This window comes from Haliaeetus albicilla, chromosome 29, assembly GCF_947461875.1.
Source record: "Haliaeetus albicilla chromosome 29, bHalAlb1.1, whole genome shotgun sequence".
Lineage (NCBI taxonomy): Eukaryota > Metazoa > Chordata > Aves > Accipitriformes > Accipitridae > Haliaeetus > Haliaeetus albicilla.
The window spans coordinates 5,081,957-5,105,676 of NC_091511.1; the positions used below are offsets into that span (position 1 = coordinate 5,081,957).

Genomic DNA, 23,720 nt, shown 5'->3' on the forward strand with positions numbered 1-23,720 from the left:
ACCCCGCTATGTGGGGCAGGAGGGGGTCCCAGCGCCCCGCCGTGGGGCAGGAGGGACCCCCAACCCCCCGTGTAGTGGGGCAGGAGAGCGCGGGGTCATCCCGCCCGTGGGGCAGGGTGCGGGAACGCCGGCCGTGCCGCGTGCCGGGGGGCCGGTGACGGCCGCGGGCCCAGACCCCGGGCGGGGGGCTGGGGGGGGGGTCCGCCGGGCACCCTCGTTAGCCAAACGGGCCGTCAGGAAATTGCGGGTGACGGGATTAGCCCTCGGCGTCAATCCCAATCAGCGCTCACCCCGGCTGCTCGGCAAAGCGGGCGGGTGAGGCCGGGCCGGGCCGGGGGGGGCCCCCTGATCCCCGCGGCCCAATTAAGGGATCAGGGGGGCTTTGGGGGGGACGGGGGGCTAATCCCGGGGGGGTGGGTATAAGAAGCGGGGAGCGGGCGGCGGGCGGCAGAGCCCGACGCCGACATCCGCTCTCCCCCCCGCCCGAAGGTCCTCGGTCTCCTTCCTCGGCTAGGCGGCATGGCGGCGGGCTGGGAGACGGCGGTGTTCGCGGCGCGCCGGCGGCACGAGGACGAGGACACGACGCGGGACAGCGTCTTCACCTACACCAACAGCAACAACACCCGCGGTGAGCGGCCGGCGGCGGCGGCGGCGGGGGGGACGCACGGAGGTGGGGACGGCGGGACGAGCGCCCACCTCCCCCCTTCCCCAACTTTTCTCCGCCGCCCCAGGTCCCTTCGAGGGTCCCAACTACCACATCGCCCCGCGGTGGGTCTACAACCTGACCTCGCTGTGGATGATCTTCGTGGTGGTGGCCTCCGTCTTCACCAACGGGCTGGTGCTGGTGGCCACCTGGAAGTTCAAGAAGCTGCGTCACCCCCTCAACTGGATCCTGGTCAACCTGGCGGTGGCCGACCTGGGGGAGACCGTCATCGCCAGCACCATCAGCGTCATCAACCAGATCTTCGGTTACTTCGTCCTGGGTCACCCGCTCTGCATCATCGAGGGCTACACCGTCTCCGCCTGCGGTGAGACCCGCCTGTCTGCCCGGGGGGAGTGCTGGGAGGCGTGGGGCAGGGCTGGGGGTGCTGGGAGCTGGGGGGCAGGGCTGGGGAGTGGGTCTGTGGGGTGCTGGGAGCTGTGGGGCAGGGCTGGGGAGTGGGTCTGTGGGGTGCTGGGAGCTGTGGGGCAGGGATGGGGGTGCTGGGAGCTGTGGGGTGCTGGGAGCTGTGGGGCAGGGATGGGGAGTGGGTCTGTGGGGTGCTGGGAGCTGTGGGGCAGGGCTGGGGGTGCTGGGAGCTGTGGGGCAGGGCTGGGGAGTGGGTCTGTGGGGTGCTGGGAGCTGTGGGGCAGGGCTGGGGGTGCTGGGAGCTGGGGGGCAGGGATGGGGAGTGGGTCTGTGGGGTGCTGGGAGCTGTGGGGCAGGGATGGGGAGTGGGTCTGTGGGGTGCTGGGAGCCGTGGGGCAGGGCTGAGGGTCCCAAGACCCCCACACGCGGCAGGACCACGGGGCCGGGCTAGGAGCCGTAGGGTGAGCCGCAGCACAGAGCCGTGGGGCTGAGATGTGGGGCAGGACCCTGGGGGGGGGCGACCACCCCACGCCGCAGCCCTGGCCAGGCCAGAGGATACACCGAGACCCCCGGAGCCGGGCGCCGAGGGGCCGTACGCCGTGGGGTCGTATGCCAAAGGGCCGTACGCCGTGGGGTCGTATGCCGTGGGGTCGTACGCCGTGGGGCAGCCCCCCTGACCCCCCACCCCTTCTCTTCCCCCCCCCCCCAGGCATCACGGCGCTGTGGTCGTTGGCCATCATCTCCTGGGAGCGGTGGTTCGTCGTCTGCAAACCCTTCGGCAACATCAAATTCGACGGGAAGCTGGCGGTGGCCGGCATCCTCTTCTCCTGGATCTGGTCCTGCGCCTGGACCGCGCCTCCCATTTTTGGATGGAGCAGGTGGGGCAGGGGGGGCTGCGATGAATTTGGGGGGGGGGGGCAGGCCCCACGGCGACCCCTCGCCCCACACGGCTGTCCCATTCCGCCCCCCCCCAGGTACTGGCCCCACGGGCTGAAGACGTCCTGCGGCCCCGACGTCTTCAGCGGCAGCTCGGACCCGGGGGTTCAGTCCTACATGGTGGTGCTGATGGTCACCTGCTGCTTCTTCCCCCTCGCCATCATCATCCTCTGCTACCTCCAAGTCTGGCTGGCCATTCGGGCGGTGAGTGGGGCGGCGGAGGGGGGGGGCGTCCGGGGAGCCCACCCCCACCCCGCAGAGCTCCCCAGATCTCCTCGAGAGCCCCGGGCAGCCCATCTCCCCACACAGACCTGCCACAGACCCCCAGGGAGGCCCCCTCCAGCCCATCTCCCCCCCCCAGACCCCTCCGCAGCCCCCCATCTCCCCCCACAGCCCCCCTTGGAGCCCCTGTGGGACCCATCTACCCCCCCAGACCCCCCCAGGAGCCCATTTCCCTCCCCTAGACATCCCCATGGGGCCCATCTCCCCCCCCCCAGCCCCCCTTGCAGCCCCCCCATCTCCCCCCCCGACCCTCTACAGCCCCCTATGGGGCTCACCTTCCCCCATCTAGACCCCTGCAGCCCCCAAGGAGCCCATCTCCCCCCACAGCCCCCCTTGGAGCCCCCCTGGAGCCCAACTCTCCCCCCCAGACCCTCTACAGCCCCCCAGAAGCCCATTTCCCCCCCCCCAGAGCCCATCTGCCCCCCCAAACCCCTCCACAGCCCCCCCATCTCCCCCCACAGCCCCCCTGGGAGCTCCCCTAGAGCCCATCTCCCCCCCCCAGACCGTCTACAGCCCCCCATGGGGCTCACCTCCCCCACCTAGACCCCTGCAGCCCCCCGGGAGCCCATTTCCCCCCCCCCCAGAGCCCATCTGCCCCCCCAAACCCCTCCACAGCCCCCCCATCTCCCCCCACAGCCCCCCTGGGAGTTCCCCTAGAGCCCATCTCCCCCCTCAAACCCCCCCATCTCTCCCCACAGCCCCCCTTGGAGCTCCCCCAGAGCCCATCTCCCCCCCCAGACCCCCCTGCAGCCCCCCTTGGAGCTCCCCCAGAGCCCATCTCCCCCCCCAGACCCCCCTGCAGCCCCCCTTGGAGCTCCCCCAGAGCCCATCTCCCCCCCCAGCTCCCCCTGCAGCCCCCCTTGGAGCTCCCCCAGAGCCCATCTCCCCCCCCAGACCCCCCTGCAGCCCCCCACGGGGCTCAGCTCCCCCACCTAGACCCCTGCAGCCCCCCGGGAGCCCATTTCCCCCCCCCAGAGCCCATCTCCCCCCTCAAACCCCCCCATCTCTCCCCACAGCCCCCCTTGGAGCTCCCCCAGAGCCCATCTCCCCCCCCAGACCCCCCTGCAGCCCCCCACGGGGCTCAGCTCCCCCACCTAGACCCCTGCAGCCCCCCGGGAGCCCATTTCCCCCCCCCCAGAGCCCATCTGCCCCCTCAAACCCCCCCATCTCTCCCCACAGCCCCCCTTGGAGCTCCCCCAGAGCCCATCTCCCCCCCCAGCTCCCCCTGCAGCCCCCCTTGGAGCTCCCCCAGAGCCCATCTCCCCCCCCAGACCCCCCTGCAGCCCCCCACGGGGCTCAGCTCCCCCACCTAGACCCCTGCAGCCCCCCGGGAGCCCATTTCCCCCCCCCAGAGCCCATCTGCCCCCTCAAACCCCCCCATCTCTCCCCACAGCCCCCCTTGGAGCTCCCCCAGAGCCCATCTCCCCCCCCAGCTCCCCCTGCAGCCCCCCTTGGAGCTCCCCCAGAGCCCATCTCCCCCCCCAGACCCCCCTGCAGCCCCCCACGGGGCTCACCTCCCCCACCTAGACCCCTGCAGCCCCCCGGGAGCCCATTTCCCCCCCCCAGAGCCCATCTGCCCCCTCAAACCCCCCCATCTCTCCCCACAGCCCCCCTTGGAGCTCCCCCAGAGCCCATCTCCCCCCCCAGACCCCCCTGCAGCCCCCCTTGGAGCTCCCCCAGAGCCCATCTCCCCCCCCAGACCCCCCTGCAGCCCCCCACGGGGCTCACCTCCCCCACCTAGAGCCCTGCAGCTCCCCCGGGGAGCCCAATTGCCCCCCCCCTGAGCCCCCTCCCTCCCCCTTGCCCGCAGGTGGCCGCCCAGCAGAAGGAATCGGAGTCGACGCAGAAGGCGGAGAAGGAAGTGTCGCGCATGGTGGTGGTGATGATCGTGGCCTACTGCTTCTGCTGGGGGCCCTACACCATCTTCGCCTGCTTCGCCGCCGCCAACCCCGGCTACGCCTTCCACCCGCTGGCCGCCGCCCTGCCCGCCTACTTCGCCAAGAGCGCCACCATCTACAACCCCATCATCTACGTCTTCATGAACCGGCAGGTGGGCCACCGCCGGGATTCGGCGGCCGAACAACCGGGATTCGGCGGCCGAACAACCGGGATTCGGCGCGGGGGGAGGCGGCGGCGGAAAGGACGGCGGGCGGGGTCCGGGCGGGGTCCGGGCAGGGCTGCCTCCGCCCTGACGCGCCCTTTTTTCTCTCTCCCCCGCCCCCCGCAGTTCCGCAACTGCATCCTGCAGCTCTTCGGGAAGAAGGTGGACGACGGCTCCGAGGTCTCCACCTCCCGCACCGAGGTCTCCTCCGTCTCCAACTCCTCCGTCTCGCCCGCGTAGGGCCCCCCCCGGCCCCCCCCCCGCCCCCCAATAAAAGGTTTGTACCCCCCCGGAATGGTGTCGGCCTCCCCCGGAGGACTCTGCCTTCCCATCAGCCTCTGCGGTGGGATACACCCCCCCCCCAAGACCCCCACCGTCCCGGCAGCCCCCGGGCCCGCGGACACGACGCCGCTCCCTTCCCGCCGGGTGCGAAGGTGGGCGCCGCGCCCCGCCCCCGCCGGGCTGACAGCCAATAGGGAGGCGCCCCTCGGCGGCGCGCCGCGCAGCTATTGGTCCAAGGGGATGTCAGTCACGCCCGCCCTCGCCCCGCCCCGTTCCCAATCGGAACGGAGCGCCGCGCTTCCTCCAATCAGGGGGCGGGGACGTCACGGGGGAGGGCGGGGCGCGCTCGGCACCGCACTTCCGCGCCGACGGGGAGGGCGGGCGGCGGCGCCAAGCGGCCAATCAGATAGAGGGCGAGGGGAGGGGCGGCGGCCAAGCCGGCGCGCCGGATTGGGGAGAAGGGGCGGGGCTCCCGTCGCCGTCAGCGATTTCAAACGGCGGCGGCGGCGGGGGGGCGGGGCCGCACCGGTAGGAGACGTCACCGCCGCCCGGCGGCTGGCCACGCCCCGCCCGCGCCCATTGGCGGAGAGGGGAGGGGAGGTGGCGCTCCCTCCTCTGATTGGCTGCGTCGGGAAGGGAGGGGGGGTGGGGTGCACGCGCCGAGCGGGTGGCAGCGGCGGGGCGGGGCGGGGCGGGGGGAGAGCGGTGACGCGGCGTCCCCGCCAGCGCCGCGCCCTGATTGGCGGAAAAGGGCGGGAGCGGCGCGCGCCGGCGCTGATTGGCGGAAAAAGGGCGGGAGCGGCGCGCGCCGGGCCGTTAACGCCTGGAGTGGCGGGAACGGGGGGGGGGGGGGCCGCCGCGAGAGCGCTGCGCTCTGATTGGCTGAAGGGCCGCGGGGGGAGAGGGGTGGCACGTGTGTGTGGGGGGCGTGGGGGGGTTCGCTCGAGCGCCGCCCTCTGATTGGCGGAAAAGGGCGGGAGCGGCACGCGCGCCCGCCCCGATTGGCTGAAAAAACCGGCGGGAATGGCACGCGCCGAGCCCTTAAACGCCTGGAGTGGCAGGAACAGGTGGCCGCCGCGCATGAAGAAACTAATAAGGGTAACGCTAATAAAACGGCAACAGCAACGACAAAAGGGTTGGAACGTACAAATGATGCGCAGGGCAATTGCTCACCACCCGCCGACCGACACCCAGCCAGCCCCCGAGCGGCGACCCCCCGCCACCAGTCCTCCCAGTTTCTATACTGGGCGTGACGTCCCGTGGTCTGGAATACCCTGTCAGCCAGTTTGGGTCAGCTGCCCTGGCTCCATCCTGTGCCGACGTCTTGCGCCCCTCCAGCCGGGCATGAGAAGCTGAAAAATCCTTGACTTTAGCCTAAACACTACTGAGCCACAACTGAAAACACCAGCGCTATCGGCGTTTTTCGCTTACTGAACCCAAACGACGAGGACGACAGTTAACTCTGTCCCAGCGGAAACAGGGGCAGGCGCGCGCCCGCTCTGATTGGCTGAAAAAGGGCGGGAATGGCGCACCCCCCCTCCCCCCCCGACTAGAGTGACAGGATCAGGCGGCCGCCGCGCGAGCGCTGCGCTCCGATTGGCTGGAAAGGGCGGGAGGGGGCGTGCGCCCGCGCTGATTGGCTGAAAAAAGGGCGGGGGAATGGCACGCGCCGAGTCTTTTAAGGGCTGGAGTGGCAGGAACAGGTGGCCGGCCGCCGCGCGAGCGCTGCGCTCCGATTGGCTGAAGGGTCGGGGGGGCGGTGGCTGCCACGTGTTGGGGGGGCGGCGCGGTCCGATTGGCTAAAAACGGTGGGAGGGGCGCGCGCGCCGGCGCTGATTGGCAGGAAGGAGCGGGGGGTGGGGGGAGCGGCGCGCCGTTTTCGGCGGGAAGGGGGTGGTGCACGTGCCCCTCGCGCGAGCGCCGCGCTGCGATTGGCGGGGAGCAGCTGGGAGGTGGAGGGGAAGAGGCGCTCTGATTGGCGGCAGTAGCCCCCGGCCCCGCCCCCGCCGCCTGAGGGAGCATTGGCGGGAAGGGGGCGCCATTTTGTCCCGGAGTCTGGCCGGGGCCGGGGGCTGTGGGGGACGGTCGGGGGTTTCTCCCCATCTCTGAGGTAACCGGGCCCGGTCCGGGCTCCCTCAGCCCCGCCATGGCGGCCGAGGCAGGCAGATGCCCTGCGCGGCTGCTGGCGAAGCCCCAGCGGAGGCTGCGGTGCCGGGGAGGCCCAGCTGAGTGCCCAGCCCCCAGGTGTGTGCGCGGTGGCACCGATGCCCGGCCCCGGTGCCCGTGCGGTGGGCCGGGTGTGGAGGTGGAGCGGGGCACGGGTGGAGGAGTGGGCGCTGGGGGTCCGTCCTGGGACGGGATGGAAGGATCCGGCATGGAGGGGGGGGGACACAGGGGACGTGTCCCTCGAGGGACTGGGAGCACTGGGATCCTTGTGCTCCCAGACCAGTTCAAGGTGGTGGTGGGAGGATACTGGTTTTCCCTCCCCCAATCTAACCGGTCTTACTGGGGCTCCGATCGACATCTGGCATGGCTGGGACCCCCCGCTCTGCCCCAGCCAAGGAAGGAGCCCAGTCATCCTGCCCCTGCCCGCTCTCCCTCCACATCCCCAGGGTCCCCCGTGTCCCCCGGTGCTGGTGAACAAGGGGCTGCGGCCGGAGGGGGGGGGGGGGGGGTGTGTGTGGATCGTGTCCCCGTCCCGGGACACGCGGGGTCAGCTACGGGCGGCGGAGGGGGCGTGGCCGCTTGTCCGTGTGTGCGCGCCGGCTGGGGGCGTGTCTTCGTGACCCCGCCCTCCCCACCGCCCAAGCCCCGCCCCCCCCCCGGCCCCGCCCCCCGGCCCGCAGCGCGCCGCGCCTCGGGCACCGCCGCAGCGCCGGGACCCCATGGGCCGGTATGGGGGGGGGGTGGGGGGGGGAAACCGGGGGTGGGAGGGGGGAACCGGGCACGGGGAGGGAGTGCCCTGCGTGGGGGGAGGCGGGCAGTGTAAATGGAGGGGGGTGCTAATGGGGGGGCGTCGGAAAGGGGGAGGGGGTCCGTCGCGAATGGGGAGGGGGGGCTGGTTGGCAAAAGGGGGGGTGTATTGTAAAAGGGGGGGGCGCTGTAAACGGGGAGGGGGTGTCTGCGTGCGTTGCGCGGGGTGGGGGGGGCAGCAGGTTCTGCGCCCCGGTGGGCCCGTTATGGCACTGCGGTGCTGCCGGCGGTGGGGGGGGGGGGGGGGGTTGGGGGGGGCAGCTTCGTTTCGGGGGGGTCACGGCACCACACAGGACCGGTTGTTGCTTTGGGGGGGGACACGGTGGGGGTCTCCGGTGATGGGGGGGGGCTGGGGGGGCTGGGGCCTTGCCGGGGAGCCCTGCGGGGAGGTGGGGGGGGGAGCAGGGGGGCGGTTGGTGCGATCACACGCGTGTGCAAAGGCCTGGGGGAGGGCCCTGTGCATGCTGGGGCTTCTGGGGGCACACGCGTGTGCTGGGGGGGCACCTGCGTGCGGGGGCGGGCCGTGGGCGCACGCGTGTGTGTGCAGGTGTGCCGGTGGGCCGGGGTGCACGGGTACAGGGGGTACGCGCGCCTGTCTGCGCTGAGGGCACACGCGTGTGCGAGGATGGCCGGGCTGCACGCCTGTACAGGCGCGCTGGTGGCACGCGCGCGTGCAAGCGTGCCAAGGGGACACGCGTGTCCGGGCCGCACCAGTGGACGTGCGTTGCGTGCGTGCAGGGGCGCCAAGGGCACGCGCGCGTGCGAGCGCGTCGAGGGTGGGAGCGCGTGGGGGCAGCGGCGACACGCGCGCGTGCGAGGGCGTCGAGAGCACACGCACGTGTGGGAGCGTGCCGGGGCCGGGGCTCTGGCACGCGGGGGGCCAGTGGGGGGGGTCTCTGTGCGCGTGTCCGTGTCCCCCGTCCCACGCACACGCGTGTGCCGGGCCCGGGGGGGCGGGGCTTGCACACGCGCGTGCCCCCGCCCCCCCCCCCCGTTGCGGGGGCAGAGCCGGGCCGGGGGCGCCCCGCCCCCCCCTTTGGCGCAGTCCTCGCGCGCCCGCCGCAGGGCCGGGGGCGGAGCCGAGCCGCGCTGGCCCCGCCCCCGCCCGCCGCTCATTGGCCGCCGCCGCGGGATGGACGGGCGGGCGGGGGCGGGGCCTGGGCGGAGGGAGGGGCGGCCTGAGGGGACCGGGGGCGGCTACTGGGGGAACTGGGGGCTACTGGGGGAACTGGTGGGGCTCACCGTTACTGGGGGAGCTGGGAGCTGTTGGGGGAACTGGTGGGGCTCACCGTTACTGGGGGAAATGGGAGCTACTGGGCAGACTGGGAGTTACTGTGGGAACTGGTGGGGCTCACCGTTACCGGGGGAACTGGGAGCTACTGGGCAGACTGGGAGTTACTGTGGGAACTGGTGGGGCTCACCGTTACCGGGGGAACTGGGAGCTATTGGGCAGACTGGGAGTTACTGTGGGAACTGGTGGGGCTCACCGTTACCGGGGGAACTGGGAGCTACTGGGCAGACTGGGAGCTGCTGTGGGAACTGGTGGGGCTCACCGTTACCGGGGGAACTGGGAGCTACTGGGCAGACTGGGAGTTACTGTGGGAACTGGTGGGGCTCACCGTTACCGGGGGAACTGGGAGCTACTGGGCAGACTGGGAGTTACTGTGGGAACTGGTGGGGCTCACCGTTACCGGGGGAACTGGGAGCTACTGGGCAGACTGGGAGTTACTGTGGGAACTGGTGGGGCTCACCGTTACTGGGGGAACTGGGAGCTACTGGGCAGACTGGGAGTTACTGTAGGAACTGGTGGGGCTTGCCATTATTGGGAGAACTGGTGGGGCTCACTCTTACTGGGGGAACTGGGAGTTGCTGGGGGAACTGGTGGGACTTGCTGTTCCTGGGGGAACTGGGAGTTACTGGGCAGACTGGGAGTTACTGTGGGAACTGGTGGGACTCGCCGTTACTGGGGAAACTGAGACTTACTGTGGGAAATGGTGGGACTCACTGTTACTGGGGGGACTGGGGGTTACTGGGAGTGATGAGGGAATTGTGGAGTAAGGGTTACTGGGGCAGCTGGGAGCTACTGGGATTTACTGAGGGTGTTACGGATTGGGACTTACTGGAGGAACTGGGGAGAGAGAATGTAAGAAGAGGGGTAGCTGCTGGGATTTACTGGGGGAACTGGTTGCTCCTGAGAGTAACTGAGACAATTGTGTACTGGGGGTTACTGGGGGAACTGGGGGAGGAGAACATGAGAAGACTGCAAGTTACTGGGATCGCTGGGAGCTACTGGGATTTGCTGAGAGAATTGGGAGTTACTTGGAGCTTCTGCAGAGCCGGGGAATGGGGTTACTGGGGGGACTGGGAGCTACTGGGATTTGCTGAGGGGATTGGGAGCTCTGGGAGTTTCTGAGGGATTTGTTGTGGGAACAGATCACTGGGGGAACTGGGAGTTACTGGGAGATCTGGAGGAACTCGCAGTTTTGGGGGGGACTGGGCTATTCTGAGGCAGCTGGGGGTCACTGGGGGGACTGGGAGATGCTGGTGTGTAGGGAGGGGGCAGGGCTTTGCTGGGGAAGGGAGGTGATGGACTGGGAGTGACTGGTCCGTGCTGGGCCGCGGGCGACGGCCGTGTCCCCAGGTGTGGCCCGGGCAGGGGGGGCGGCCGCCCCTGACCCCGGCGCCGTCCATGGCCTGGCCCCCCCGCGGGGGCGAGCGACCAGCCAGGGGGGGCCCCCCGGCATGACCCCCCCCAGGCCCCGCCACCGTCACCGTCACCGCTGAGCAGGTGAGAGACCCCCGGCAGCGCCCCTGCTCCCCAGCAATGTCCCCAGGCCATGTCCCGTGTCCCTGACGATGTCCCCAGCCCCTAATGATGTCCCCAAGTCACGTCCCGTGACCCTAGGGATGTCACGTGTCCCAAATGATGTCCCGAAGTCACGTTCTGTGATCCTAGTGATGTCCCATGTCCCTAATGATGTCCCCAAGTCATGTCCCGTGACCCTAGTGATGTCCCGTGTCCCTAACCATGTCCCCAGCAATGTCCCGTGTCCCTAATGCTGTCCCCAGCGGCGTCCCGTGTCCCTAACGATGTCCCCAAGTCACGTCCCGTGACCCTAGCGATGTCCCCCAGCCTCAATGATGTCCCTTGTTTCTAATGATGTCCCCAGCGGCGTCTCGTGTCCCTAACGATGTCCCCAAGTCACGTCCCGTGACCCTAGCGATGTCCCGCAGCCTCAATGATGTCCCTTGTTTCTAATGATGTCCCCAAGTCATGTTTTGTGTCCCTAACGATATCCCTCGTGCCTAACGATGTCCCAAGTCACATCCCGTGACCCTAACGGTGTCCCCAAGTTATGCCCTGCATTCCTAGCGACCTCCCTCATCCCTGATAATGTCCCCCACGATGTCCCTCGTCCTTAACGATGTCCCAAATCGTATGCTGTGTCGCTTGCCTCTAAAGATGTCCCCGAGCCATCAGGGCTGTCCCCAAGCTGTGTCCCACGTCCCCAACAACGTCCCTTGCCCCTAATGATGTCCCCAAGCCCCGTCCCATATCCCCAGCGATGCCCCCGCTCCCCGTCCCCTTCGCGCGCCCCCCCCCCCCAGCCTGCCCTGTCCCCGTGTCCCCGCAGGCCGCCGGCGCCATGGGGGACCTGGCCAACAGCGCGGGGGAGGCCGGCCCCGGGGGGGGCTTCGGCTGCAGCCTGGCGGAGCTGCGGGCGCTGATGGAGCTGCGCGGCGCCGAAGCCCTGCTGAAGGTGCAGGAGGCCTACGGGGACGTCCACGGGCTCTGCCGCCGCCTCCGCACCTCGCCCACCGATGGTAACGCCGCCCCGGGACCCCCCCCGAGTCCTCCCTGTCCTCTGGGGACCCCCCCTGCAGACCTCTCTGTCCCCCCAGGGACCTGCCTATCCCCCCGAGACCCCCCAGAGTTCTCTAGGGACCCCCCCAGAGACTCCTGCATCCCCTGGGACCCCCCCCAGGACCTCATTGTCCTCCAGGGCCCCCCCCCCCCAGAGAACTCGCTGCCCCCCCCCGGGACCCCAAAGCACCCCAGCAGGAGGAGGGGGGCGACACCGGGGCTGCGTGGGACCCCGGAAGCGGGAGGGGAGGAGGGACGGAACCCAGATATCCGGGTGTGCCCCCCCCCAGGGCTGTCGGAGGGGGCGGCGGAGCTGGATCGGCGGCGCCAGGTCTTCGGCCAGAACTGGATCCCCCCGAAGCGCCCCAAGACCTTCGTGGAGCTGGTGTGGGAAGCGCTGCAGGACGTCACCCTCATCATCCTCGAGGTGGCCGCCGTCGTCTCCCTGGGGCTCTCCTTCTACGCCCCCCCCAGCGGGGACACCGAAGGTGGGGGGGGCCTCGGGGGACGCCAAAGGTGGGGAGCCTGGGGGGGGGTGGGGGTGACCCCCTGCGGCGGGGGACGGAGGGACGCTGTCCCCGCTTCCCCATCGCCTCCCTTGGTCCCTGTGTCGTGTCCCCCCCCCATCCCCGTCCCTCGGCTCACCTCGCCCCCCGCGTCCCCCTCTGTCCCTGTCCTTCAGTCCTGCCCCACGGCCACGTCCCCGCATCGCCCTGTCCCCATCCTGGCCCGACGTCACCCCCGTGTCCTGACGCCCCCCCCTCCACCCCGCAGTCTGCGGCCATGCCTCGGGGGGCACGGAGGACGAGGGGGAGGCGGAGGCGGGCTGGATCGAGGGGGCGGCCATCCTGCTGTCGGTGGCCTGCGTCGTCCTCGTCACCGCCTTCAACGACTGGAGCAAGGAACGCCAGTTCCGGGGGCTGCAGAGCCGCATCGAGCAGGAGCAGCGCTTCACCGTCGTGCGCCACGGCCGCCAGGCCCAGGTCCCCGTCGCCGAGCTGGTGGTGGGCGACGTCGCCCAGGTCAAGTACGGTGAGTGCCACGGAAGGAGAGGGGGGCGCCGGGGGCTCCGGCAGCCCCGACGCCGGGGTGGATGGGCGCGCCGGGGTGACGCGGCCTCCCTCGTAGGTGACCTGCTGCCGGCCGATGGCGTCCTGATCCAAGGCAACGACCTGAAGATCGACGAGAGCGCGCTGACAGGGGAGTCCGATCACGTCCGCAAGTCGGTTGACAAGGACCCCATGCTGCTCTCGGGTGAGGCGGGGGGGCGGCCGGCGGCGTTCGGGGGGCCGGGGAGCCCCGCTGTGACACCCCCCCCCCCCCGCCTCCCCACGCAGGCACCCACGTCATGGAGGGCTCGGGGAAGATGGTGGTGACGGCAGTGGGGGTCAACTCCCAGAGCGGCATCATCTTCACCTTGCTGGGCGCCGGCGGGGAGGAGGAGGAGGAGAAGAAGGAGAAGAAAGGTGGGTGCCCGGCCCCCCTCCCTCCGTCCCCACGTCCGTCCCGCTGTCCCTGTCGTGTGTGTCCTCTCCGTGAGCTCCATCCCCTCATGCCTGTGTCCCTGGGGGCTGGGAGCGGAGCGACTCCACGTTGGCTCCGGATTGACCAGGGACGGGCTCTGCTTGCCCATCCCAGTGCTGTCCCAATCCGGAGTGACTCCACATTGGCTCTGGATTGACCAGGGACGGGCTCTGCTCACCCGTCCTGGTGCTGTCCCAATCCGGAGTGACTCCTCGTTGAGTCCAGGTGGGCTGAGGACCTCCGGACGTGGTCTCCCTCAACCTGGAGTGACTCCTGACGGGCTCTGGGCGCTCGGGGTTCATCACCTCCCACCCGCACCCTCTCCAGGGGCTCTCGGTGTCCCCGGATGGAGCCGAGTCCTTCCTCCGGCCTTGGCTCGTCCCAGTTTGGGTTGATGTGGGGGTGCCGGGGGGTCCCCAACCCCGTCCCTTCCCCTCGTGTCTCGTCCCGTGTCTGACGCCGGTGCCGTCCGTCCTTCTGCCGCAGGGAAGCCCCAGGACGGTGCGGTGGAGAACCTGCAGAGCAAAGGTGCGCCGGGGTCCCTCGCCAGGGCAGGGGGTGGCGGCGGCGGGGGGACACGCCCGGACCCCCCCCCGTGTGTGTGTGCGTGTGTCCTCCGTCTTCCCCCCCCTCACCGCCGACGGAGCCGTGTCGGTGTCCCCAGCCAAGAAGCAGGACGGGGCGGTGGCGATGGAAATGCAGCCGCTGAAGAGCGCGGAAGGGGGGGACGTGGAGGAGCGGGAGCGGAAGCGGAGCAGCGGCCCCAAGAAGGAGAAGTCGGTGCTGCAGGGCAAGCTCACCAAGCTGGCCGTGCAGATCGGCAAGGCAGGTGGGCGCCCGGATAACCGGGGATCCCCCGGATAGCCGGGGATCCCCCGGGGGCGGGGATGGGGACGTCGTCCCCCGCCGCCAGCGGGTGGCTGAAGGCGCTGTGCGGCAGGGCTGGTGATGTCGGCGGTGACGGTGATCATCCTGGTGCTCTACTTCGTCATCGAGACCTTTGTGGTGGAGGGTCGGCCCTGGCTGGCCGAGTGCACCCCCGTCTACGTCCAGTACTGGGTCAAGTTCTTCATCATCGGCGTCACCGTCCTGGTGGTGGCCGTCCCCGAGGGGCTGCCGCTGGCCGTCACCATCTCCCTCGCCTACTCCGTCAAGGTCAGGCCCTCCCGGTGCCCCCCTCCGTCCGTCTGTCCTGCCTGTCCTCAAAGCTCCTCCACCCCGCCGCAGATCCATCCTCTGTTCTCTGAGTTCCTGCCCGTCTTCTCCATCTCTGTCTGTCTGTCTGTCTTCCAAGCTCTTCTGCCCGTCTGGTTCCCCATCCCTTCATCTGTCCATCCTCAAACTTGTCCGTCTCGCTGTAGACCGTCCATCTGTCCCTTGTCCAAGCGTCTCTGTCCGTCTTCTCCATTCCTGTCTGTCCTCCGAGATCATCCATCTGTCCACCATTCTGTCTGTCTGTCCTCCACGTCCGTCCATCCATTTCCCTGGCCCTCTGCCTCTCCTCCAAGCTCTTCTCCATCCATCTGCCCTTCCGTCTCTCTGTCCGTCCGCTCCTCCATCTCTCCTCCAAGCCCATTTGTCCACTCGGAGCTCTCTGTCCCTCCGTCCATCCATCCTCTGGGCCTGTCCATCCCTCCATCCTCCCTGAACACCCGTCCCAGCCCTCCGCCCCTGCTACTGCCGTGCCCCCCTTGTCTTCCCCCACCCCGGGGTGCCGCTGCGTGCCCCCCTACCCCTCCCCAGCACCACCCCCCCCCGATCTCACGTCTCCCCCCGCTCCCCCAGAAAATGATGCGGGACAACAACCTGGTGCGTCACCTGGACGCCTGCGAGACGATGGGCAACGCCACGGCCATCTGCTCCGACAAGACGGGGACACTCACCACCAACCGCATGACGGTGGTCCAAGCCTTCCTGGGGGACACCCACTTCCGCAGCCCCCCCGACCCCGCCAGCATCGCCCCCCGCACCCTCGACCTCCTCGTCCAGGCCATCGCCATCAACAGCGCCTACACCACCAAGATCCTGGTGAGGGGGCTGGGGGGGGGGGGGGAAGGGACCCGGGGGACCTTCGAGACCCCCCGGGGGACCCTGTTACTGCCTGGGGCACCTTTGAGACCCCCCCCCAGGGGCGGCTGAGGCCCTTGGGGGGAGCTGGAGCCCAAAGCTGGGGGGCTCTGGACCCCTGGGGGGGGTGTCAGACACCATGGGGGTCACTCAACGCCCCCAGGGACCCCTATTTGACCCCACTCTCCGCTTTCTGCCCCCTGTATCCCCCCCGTACCTGCCCCTCTCACCCCTTACCCGCCCTAACTGCCCCGTATCTATCCCCCCAGCCCCCCGAGACGGCGGGGGGGCTGCCGCGGCAGGTGGGGAACAAGACGGAGTGCGCGCTGCTGGGGCTGGTGCTGGCGCTGCGGCGGGACTACGAGGCGGTGCGGGCGCAGGTCCCCGAGGAACGGCTCTACAAGGTCTACACCTTCAACTCCGTCCGCAAGTCGATGAGCACCGTCACCCGCCTGCCCGCCGGCGGCTTCCGCCTCTACAGCAAGGGCGCTTCCGAGATCCTCCTGCGCAGGTGAGGTGGGGGGGGCTGCGCCCCAAAAACCTCCCTGGGGACACAGCGGGGATGGGGACGCTCGGGGGATCCCCCCACGGGATCCTCCCGCGGTGCTGAGGGTTCCCACCCCGGGGCCGCCATCTCACGGGGATGGGGATGCTCGGGGGATGCTGTTCCCGATCCGTCTTGCCCCCCACGGACCCCCCCGCCTCCGCGGTGCCCGCAGGTGCTGCGCCATCCTGGGGGTCGGCGGGGAGGCGCGGGCTTTCGGGCCGCGGGACCGGGAGGACGTGGTGCGGAAGGTGGTGGAACCGATGGCGGCGGCCGGGCTGCGCACCTTGGTCCTGGCCTTCCGCGATTTTCCCCCCGTCCCCGAACCCCCCTGGGACGACGAGGCCGCCATCGTGGGCGAGCTCACCTGCATCGCCGTCGTCGGCATCGAGGACCCCGTGCGCCCCGAGGTGAGGGGGACGGGGAGGGGGACGGGGGGACACGCACGGAGGGGACGGGGAACACGCGGAGGACGCGGGGATTGGGGGAGGCGGTGGGCGCGGGGGGGACACAGCGAGGGGCTGCGGAGGGACGCGCAGAGGACGGGGGGACGCCGGGGGGACGTGGGGACGGGACGTGGGGTCTCTCGGTGGTCCCTGACCGCCCCGGGGTGCCCGCAGGTACCCGAAGCCATCCGTAAGTGCCAGCGGGCCGGCATCACGGTGCGGATGGTGACGGGGGACAACCTGAACACGGCGCGGGCCATCGCGGCCAAGTGCGGCATCCTGCCGGCCGGCGAGGACTGGCTCTGCCTGGAGGGGAAGGAGTTCAACCGCCGCATCCGCAACGAGAAGGGGGAGGTATGGGGCTGGGGGAGCACTGGGATGGACTGGGAGCACTGGGAGGGGAGGAATTCGGTGAGAGTTGGGGTCCTTGGCGGGGGGAGGGCACTGGGATGGACTGGGAGCACTGGGAGGGGAGGAATGGGGAGAGAGTTGGGGTCCTTGGCGGGGGGAGGGCACTGGGATGGACTGGGAGCACTGGGAGGGGAGGAATGGGGAGAGAGTTGGGGTCCTTGGGGAGGTGGGGGCACTGAGATGGACTGGGAACACTGGGAGGGGAGGAATTCGGTGAGAGTTGGGGTCCTTGGTGGGGGGAGGGCACTGGGATGGACTGGGAGCACTGGGAGGGGAGGAATGGGGAGAGTTGGGGTCCTTGGAGGGGGAACGGACACAAACGGGGAGCACTGGGGCGCTGTCCCATGGGGCCGCCCCCCGCAGTTTGGGGGACGGGGGCTGGGGGATGTCCCGGGGGGCAGTGGGGGGCTCACCGCCCCCCCCCGTGCCCCCCCCAGATCGAGCAGGAGCGCCTCGATAAGGTCTGGCCCAAGCTGCGGGTCCTGGCGCGGTCGTCGCCCACCGACAAGCACACCCTGGTCAAAGGTGGGGCGCGGGGGGTGCCGGGGGGAACCTGGGGGGCACGGAGGGCGTCTAGGGGCGGTCGGGGTGAAAGGGGGTGTTTGTTGGGGGGGCGGAGGGGGTGCTGAGGGGTGCCGGGGGGCGCCCAGCGGCCGGTCGGGCTCCCCACCGCGCCCCGTCCCCAGGGATCATCGACAGCACCGTCGGGGACCAGCGGCAGGTGGTGGCCGTCACGGGGGACGGCACCAACGACGGCCCCGCGCTCAAGAAGGCCGACGTGGGCTTCGCCATGGTAACCCACCCCCCCAAAACGCAGCCCCCGGCACCCCCACACCCTCCCTTCCCCCCCTCAGGGGGTCCCCAGCACCCCCCAAACCCTCTCCACCCCTTCAGGGGACCATCGTCACAGGGCGCCTCCTCGTTCCCGCACCGGCGTCCCCCAGTTTTCCCCATCTCCGTCCCGGAGGGTCCCTGGAGCCCCCGACCCCTCCCCGTCTCAGGGTCTGTCCCCCCCTCCCCTTCTCCTCGCCCACCCTCGGGTCTCCCCAGGGCATCGCGGGGACGGACGTGGCCAAGGAAGCGTCCGACATCATCCTGACGGACGACAACTTCTCCAGCATCGTCAAGGCGGTGATGTGGGGCCGCAACGTCTACGACAGCATCTCCAAGTTCCTCCAGTTCCAGCTGACCGTCAACGTGGTGGCCGTGGTGGTGGCCTTCACCGGGGCCTGCATCACCCAGGTTGGGGGGGACGCGGAGGAAGGGGGGGCGGCGGGGGGGACGCGGAGGGGGAGACGGACGTTATCCGTGCGTCCCGCAGGACTCCCCGCTGAAGGCCGTGCAGATGCTGTGGGTCAACCTCATCATGGACACCTTCGCCTCGTTGGCGCTGGCCACCGAGCCGCCCACGGAGGCCCTGCTGCTGCGCAAGCCCTACGGCCGCAACAAGCCCCTCATCTCCCGCACCATGCTGAAGAACATCTTGGGCCACGCCGCCTACCAGCTCGTCATCATCTTCACCCTCCTCTTCGTTGGTGCGTGGACGCGGGGTCCGTCGCGCCCGGGCGCCCCTGGGGGGGTTGTTAGCAGAGGGCCCGCGCCCCACGGCTGCGGCCCCGAGATGGTCCCACGCCCCAAGGGAGATGGCGGGAGAGGTCCCACGTCCCTTGGGCACCCACGGGAGATGCTGGGAGAGGTCCTACAGCCCATGGTCATGTCCCCGGGGTGGTCCCACATCCCTTGGGCACCCACGGGAGATGTCCCAGGGTGGTCCTGCGTCCCTTGGCCACCCACGGGAGATGCTGGGAGAGGTCCTACAGCCCGTGGCCGTGTCCATGGGGTGGTCCCACATCCCTTGGGCACCCACAGGAGATGGTGGGAGAGGTCCTACAGCCCATGGTCATGTCCCCGGGGTGGTCGCACGTCCCTTGGGCACCCACGGGAGATGGTGGGAGAGGTCCTACAGCCCATGGTCGTGTCCCCGGGGTGGTCCCACATCCCTTGGGCACCCATGGGAGATGGTGGGAGAGGTCCCACACCCACAGCCGTGTCCCCAGGGTGGTCCCACATCCCTGGGGCACCCATGGGAGATGGTGGGAGAGGTCCTACAGCCCATGGTCATGTCCCCGGGGTGGTCCCACATCCCTTGGGCACCCACGGGAGATGGTGGGAGAGGTCCTATGGCCCATGGCCGTGTTCCCAAGGGCGTCCCACGTCCCATGGGAGATGCGGTGGGAGGTCTCGCACCCGTGGCCCCCGTCCCAAGGCAGGCTGGGAGCAGCCAGGGGTCCGTCGCGGGTGGTGGTGGTGACCTCCCCCCCCCAAACCCCGCAGGGGAGGTCTTCTTTGACATCGACAGCGGGCGCAACGCCCCCCTGCACTCGCCGCCCTCGGAGCACTACACCATCATCTTCAACACCTTCGTCATGATGCAGCTCTTCAACGAGATCAACGCCCGCAAGATCCACGGCGAGAGGAACGTCTTCGACGGCATCTTCGCCAACCCCATCTTCTGCTCCATCGTCCTGGGCACCTTCGCCATCCAGGTGGGACGCGGCGCGGTGGGGGGGGACACACACACACACGATGGGGGGACGCCCCGGCGCGGGGGGGACCGACGGGGACCTCGTCGTCCTCTCCGTTGTCCCAGGCCGTCCAGGCGGGCTGCAGGGAGGTCTGGGGGGGGACCCATGGCGATGTCCAGACGTAGAGGGGGCCCCCAGGGACGCCCAGAGGTGGAGGGAACCCATGGGGACCCCCGAAAGCGGAGGTGACCCACAGAGACCCTCTGGGGACCCAGAGGGACCCCCGGCGTTGGAGGGGACCCCCAGAGACCCCCTACTCCCCGGGGGACCTCGTTACCTCCTCCGTCGTCCGGGGCACTCTCGTCACCCGGGCGGGCTGCGGGGACGCGTGGGGACCCCCGGACGCGGCGGGGGGGGGGGGCCCACGGTGACCCTGCGGGGACACCCAGGCACGGAGGGGACCCCCGGGGACCCCCGTCTTCTGCTCCATCCTCCCAGGCTCCTTCAGCATCCAGGTGGGCCCTGGGGACCCCCAAGCTGCGGAGGTGACCCGTGGGGACACTGGACACGGGAGGGGGGGGCCCACAGGGACCCCCCCGGGGACACCCAGGCAGGGAGGGGGGGGCCAGCCCCCAGCGTCTGCTCCGACATCCTGGGCACCTTCGCCTCCAGGTGGGCGCAGGGGGGCCATGGGGACCCCCAGCAGCTCCAGGGACCCCAGAGGGACCCCTGTCACCCATGGGGACCCTCGAGGGACCCCCGTCACCTATGGGGACCCTCAGCAGCCTGTGGGGACCCCCAAGGGACCCCCGTCACCCATGGGGACCCCCAAGGGACCTCTGTCACCTATGGGGACCCTCAGCAGCCTGTGGGGACCCCCGAGGGACCCCCATCACCCATGGGGACCCTCAGCAGCTTGTGGGGACCCCATAGGGACCCTCGTCACCCATGGGGACCCTCAGCAGCTTGTGGGGACCCCCGAGGGACCCCCGTCACCTATAGAGATCCCCAGCAGCTCCAGGGACCCCAGAGAGACCCCTGTCACCCATGGGGACCCCGTAGGGACCCCCATCAGCCCCAGAGACCCCAGGCGGACCCCCAAGGGACCCCCTGTCACCCATAGGGACCCCCAGCACCCATGGGGGCCCCTGACTTGGGGGGGGGGAACCCCTCTTCTCCCCACGAGGACCCTCGCACCCCACGGGGACCCCAGACCTCGACGAGATTCTCTGGACCCCCCAGCTCCCCAGGGGCACCCCGTCACCCCGTGGGGACCCTACGGGACCCCTACAGGGACCTGGCCGGGGGGGTTGGGGACCCCGCTGAGCCCCCCCCTCCCTTTTCCGTGCCCCCCCCCCCCCCCCAGATCGTCATCGTGCAGTTTGGGGGGAAGCCCTTCAGCTGCTCCCCGCTGAGCGCCGAGCAGTGGCTGTGGTGCCTCTTCGTGGGGGTCGGCGAGCTCGTCTGGGGGCAGGTACGTACCGGGGGGGGACCCCTGACCCCGGGGGGGACCCCTGACCCCGGGGGGGGGACACAACACCCCCCCGGGTGCCCCCCTCCCCCGGAGGGGCTGCGCCCCGGACCCTCGTAAAGCCTGAGCCCTCCTTTAGCCGCTTGGGCCCTGCGCCTCGGCTGCCCTGGGCTCGTTAACCTCCCGCCCTCGTTACCCCGAGGGGCTGACCCCCACCACCCCTCGCCCTCGTTAACCTTTGCTCATTAGCCCCCGCCAGGGCTCCTCGTTAACCTCCTTAACCTGCGAGGGGGCAGGTGCCCAGGGAGCCCTCCTTAACCCCGGTGCCCTTCTTAACCCTGGTGCCCTCATTAACCCCATGCCCTTGTTAACCTTGCGGACCCCTTTGCTCATTAGCCCCCACCAGGGCACCTCGTTAACCTCCTTAACCCCCGAGGGGGCAGGTGCCCGGGGAGCCCTCATTAACCCTGTGCCCTCATTAACCCCGGTGCCTTTGCTAACCCCGGTGCCCTCATTAACCCCATGCCCTCGTTAACCTTGCGGACCCCTTTGCTCATTAGCCCCCTGCCAGGGCACCTCGTTAACCCCCAAGGGGGCAGGTGCCTGGGGAGTCTTCGTTAACCCCGGTGCCCTCGTTAACCCCGGTGCCCTCATTAACCCCATGCCCTCGTTAACCTTGCGGACCCCTTTGCTCATTAGCCCCCTGCCAGGGCACCTCGTTAACCTCCTTAACCTGCGAGGGGGCAGGTGCCCAGGGAGCCCTCCTTAACCCCGGTGCCCTTCTTAACCCTGGTGCCCTCATTAACCCCATGCCCTCGTTAACCTTGCGGACCCCTTTGCTCATTAGCCCCCACCAGGGCACCTCGTTAACCTCCTTAACCCCCGAGGGGGCAGGTGCCCGGGGAGCCCTCATTAACCCTGTGCCCTCATTAACCCCGGTGCCTTTGCTAACCCCGGGTGCCCTCATTAACCCCATGCCCTCATTAACCTTGCCGACCCCTTTGCTCATTAGCCCCCTGCCAGGGCACCTCGTTAACCCCCAAGGGGCAGGTGCCTGGGGAGTCTTCGTTAACCCCGGTGCCCTCATTAACCCCGGTGCCCTCGTTAACCCCGGTGCCCTCGTTAACCTAGCGGACCCCTTTGCTCGTTAGCCCCCGCCAGGGCCCCTCTGTTAACCTCCTTCACCCCCGAGCGGGCAGGCGCCCGGGGAGCCCTCGTTAAGCCCGGCGCCCTCGTTAACCCCGCTCCCCGGCAGGTGATGGCGTGGGTGCCCGGGGGGCGGCTGCGGTGCCCCGGGGCGGGGCCGGGCCCGTCGGGGCGTCGGCGGCGGGCGGCGGCGGCGGCGGAGGAGGAGGAGGAGGAGGAGGAGGTGGACGCGGCGGAGCGGGAGCTGCGGCGGGGGCAGGTGCTCTGGGTGCGCGGCCTCAACCGCATCCAGACCCAGGTGGGCGCGCGCCCGCGCCGACCTCCGACCCCTGACCCCTGACCCCCACCCGCGCGGCGGGGGAGGGGGGAGACCCCCGGCTGACCCTTCGCCTCTGACCCTGTTGGGGTCCCCTGACCCTTCACCTCTGACCCTACATTCCTCCTGACCTTTCACCTCTGACCCTACTGGGCTCCCCTGACCCTTCACCTCTGACCCTACATTCCTCCTGACCTTTCACCTCTGACCCTACTGGGCTCCCCTGACCCTTCACCTCTGACCCTACTGGGCTCCCCTGACCCTTCACCTCTGACCCGACATCCCTCCTGACCCTTCACCTCTGACCCTATGGGACTCCTCTGACCCTACATTCCTCCTGACCTTTCACCTCTGACCCTACTGGGCTCCCCTGACCCTTCGCCTCTGACCCTTCACCTCTGACCCGACATCCCTCCTGACCCTTCGCCTCTGACCCTATGGACCCCCTAGTCCTTTGCCTCTGACCCTTCACCTCTGCCCCCACTGACCTCTTGACCTCTGCCCCTATGTGAACCCCCCCAGCCTCAGAGCCTGCCCTTTACGGACCCTGACCTCTGAGCCCAAGGGTGCCCCTGACCCTTGACCTCTGCCCCTCAGGACCCCTTACAGCCCCTGACCCTTGACCTCTGCCCCTCAGGACCCCTTACAGCCCCTGACCCTCGACCTCTGCCCCTACAGCCCCCAACGCTGTTCTGTGCAGGGGGGCACCCCGCCCCCCCCCCAGCCCCCTAGCAGCACCGTGACCCCCGACCTCTGACCCCCAGGGGCGCTGACCCCCGACCCCTGACCCCGTTGACCCCTGACCCGCGACCCCCGGGGCGCTGACCCCTCTCTTCTCTCCCGCAGATGGCCGTAGGCGGCACCTTCCAGCGAAGCGGCTCCTGCCCGGGGGGCGCCCGGCCACGCCCCCCCCGCCTCGCCCACCCCGCCCCCGGCAGCCCCGCCCGTGAGTGTCCCCTGCGGACACCCCAGGGACCCCCCCCAAACACTTAGAGCCCCCCCCGAGACCCTGAGCCCCCCCCACTTCTCCCCCCGCCCTTTTCCCACCCCCTCATCCCTCCCCTCCATTCTCCCCCCCCATTTCCCTCCCTCCCCCCCCAGTCCCCATTTTGGGGGGGCACCTCCGGGGGGGGGGGGGGGGATTTGGGGGGGGTCTCCTGTTTGAGGGGGGAGCGTTGGGGGCACCTGCGTCCCTGGTGGGTTTGGGGGGGCAGCAGGGGCACCCCCTCCCCGCTGACCCCCCCCTCTCGTTTCCTTCCCCCCCCCAGATGCGGGTGGTCCGAGCCTTCCGTAGCTCCCTGGGGGGGCCCCCCCCGCGGCCCGAAGCCCGCCCCGGCCCCCCCTTCGGGGCCCCCCCCGAGCTGCTCTTCGGGGACACGCGGGACATCCCCCTCATCGACGACACCGACGCCGAGAGCGAGGCCCCCCCCAACCGCAACAACAACCACCGGCCCCCCCGGGGGCGCGGGGGGGCGCGGCCGGGACCCCCCCCCGCCCGCCTCCACAGCCTGGAGACCTCGCTCTAGCACGACGGACGGACGGACGGACCCCCGCCAATAAGCCATGTTTATCTGCGGGGGGGGGCACCCCCCCCCCAGCAGTCCCGGACTGGGCCCCCCCCCGGCGGGGCACTGGGGGGGGTGTGGGGTGGGTGGGTATTTTAATTTATTCTGATTTACTGTATGTAATTATTTATTGGGGGGGGGCTCACACGAAGCCGGGCACACGTGTGTGCGCTCCCCCCCCCTCCCCAAACTCCTTT

General features: G+C 70.1%; 2 protein-coding genes across 7 annotated transcripts; both read left to right on the plus strand.

The window, feature by feature from the left end:
* Positions 1-440: 440 nt before the first annotated feature.
* LOC138682820 (red-sensitive opsin) lies at positions 441-4,656 on the plus strand. Its single transcript, XM_069774289.1, has 6 exons — positions 441-628; positions 732-1,028; positions 1,779-1,947; positions 2,044-2,209; positions 4,098-4,337; positions 4,515-4,656. The coding sequence occupies exons 1-6, from the start codon at positions 520-522 to the stop codon at positions 4,626-4,628; spliced, it is 1,095 nt and encodes a 364-aa protein (XP_069630390.1). The 5' UTR covers positions 441-519; the 3' UTR covers positions 4,629-4,656.
* A 2,837-nt stretch (positions 4,657-7,493) lies between these two features.
* On the plus strand, positions 7,494-23,705 carry ATP2B3 (ATPase plasma membrane Ca2+ transporting 3). Of its 6 annotated transcripts, none has more exons than XM_069774264.1 (22): positions 7,494-7,563; positions 10,285-10,431; positions 11,279-11,468; positions 11,799-11,996; positions 12,283-12,540; positions 12,637-12,762; positions 12,846-12,974; positions 13,519-13,560; positions 13,697-13,861; positions 13,973-14,187; positions 14,818-15,060; positions 15,369-15,610; positions 15,819-16,053; positions 16,264-16,443; positions 16,938-17,025; positions 17,187-17,293; positions 17,551-17,742; positions 17,822-18,035; positions 18,835-19,046; positions 20,392-20,499; positions 21,752-21,940; positions 23,227-23,705. In XM_069774264.1, exons 3-22 carry the CDS (start codon positions 11,291-11,293, stop codon positions 23,482-23,484), a joined length of 3,579 nt encoding a protein of 1,192 aa, XP_069630365.1. In that variant the 5' UTR covers positions 7,494-7,563; positions 10,285-10,431; positions 11,279-11,290; the 3' UTR covers positions 23,485-23,705. The 6 variants fall into 6 exon arrangements, 5 of the variants coding, with proteins under 5 accessions (XP_069630365.1, XP_069630366.1, XP_069630364.1 ...); XM_069774265.1 differs by lacking the exon at positions 7,494-7,563 and adding an exon at positions 22,805-22,904 and having other exon boundaries at positions 10,202-10,431; positions 23,227-23,398; XM_069774263.1 differs by lacking the exon at positions 7,494-7,563 and having other exon boundaries at positions 10,202-10,431.
* The last annotated feature ends 15 nt before the right edge of the window (positions 23,706-23,720 follow it).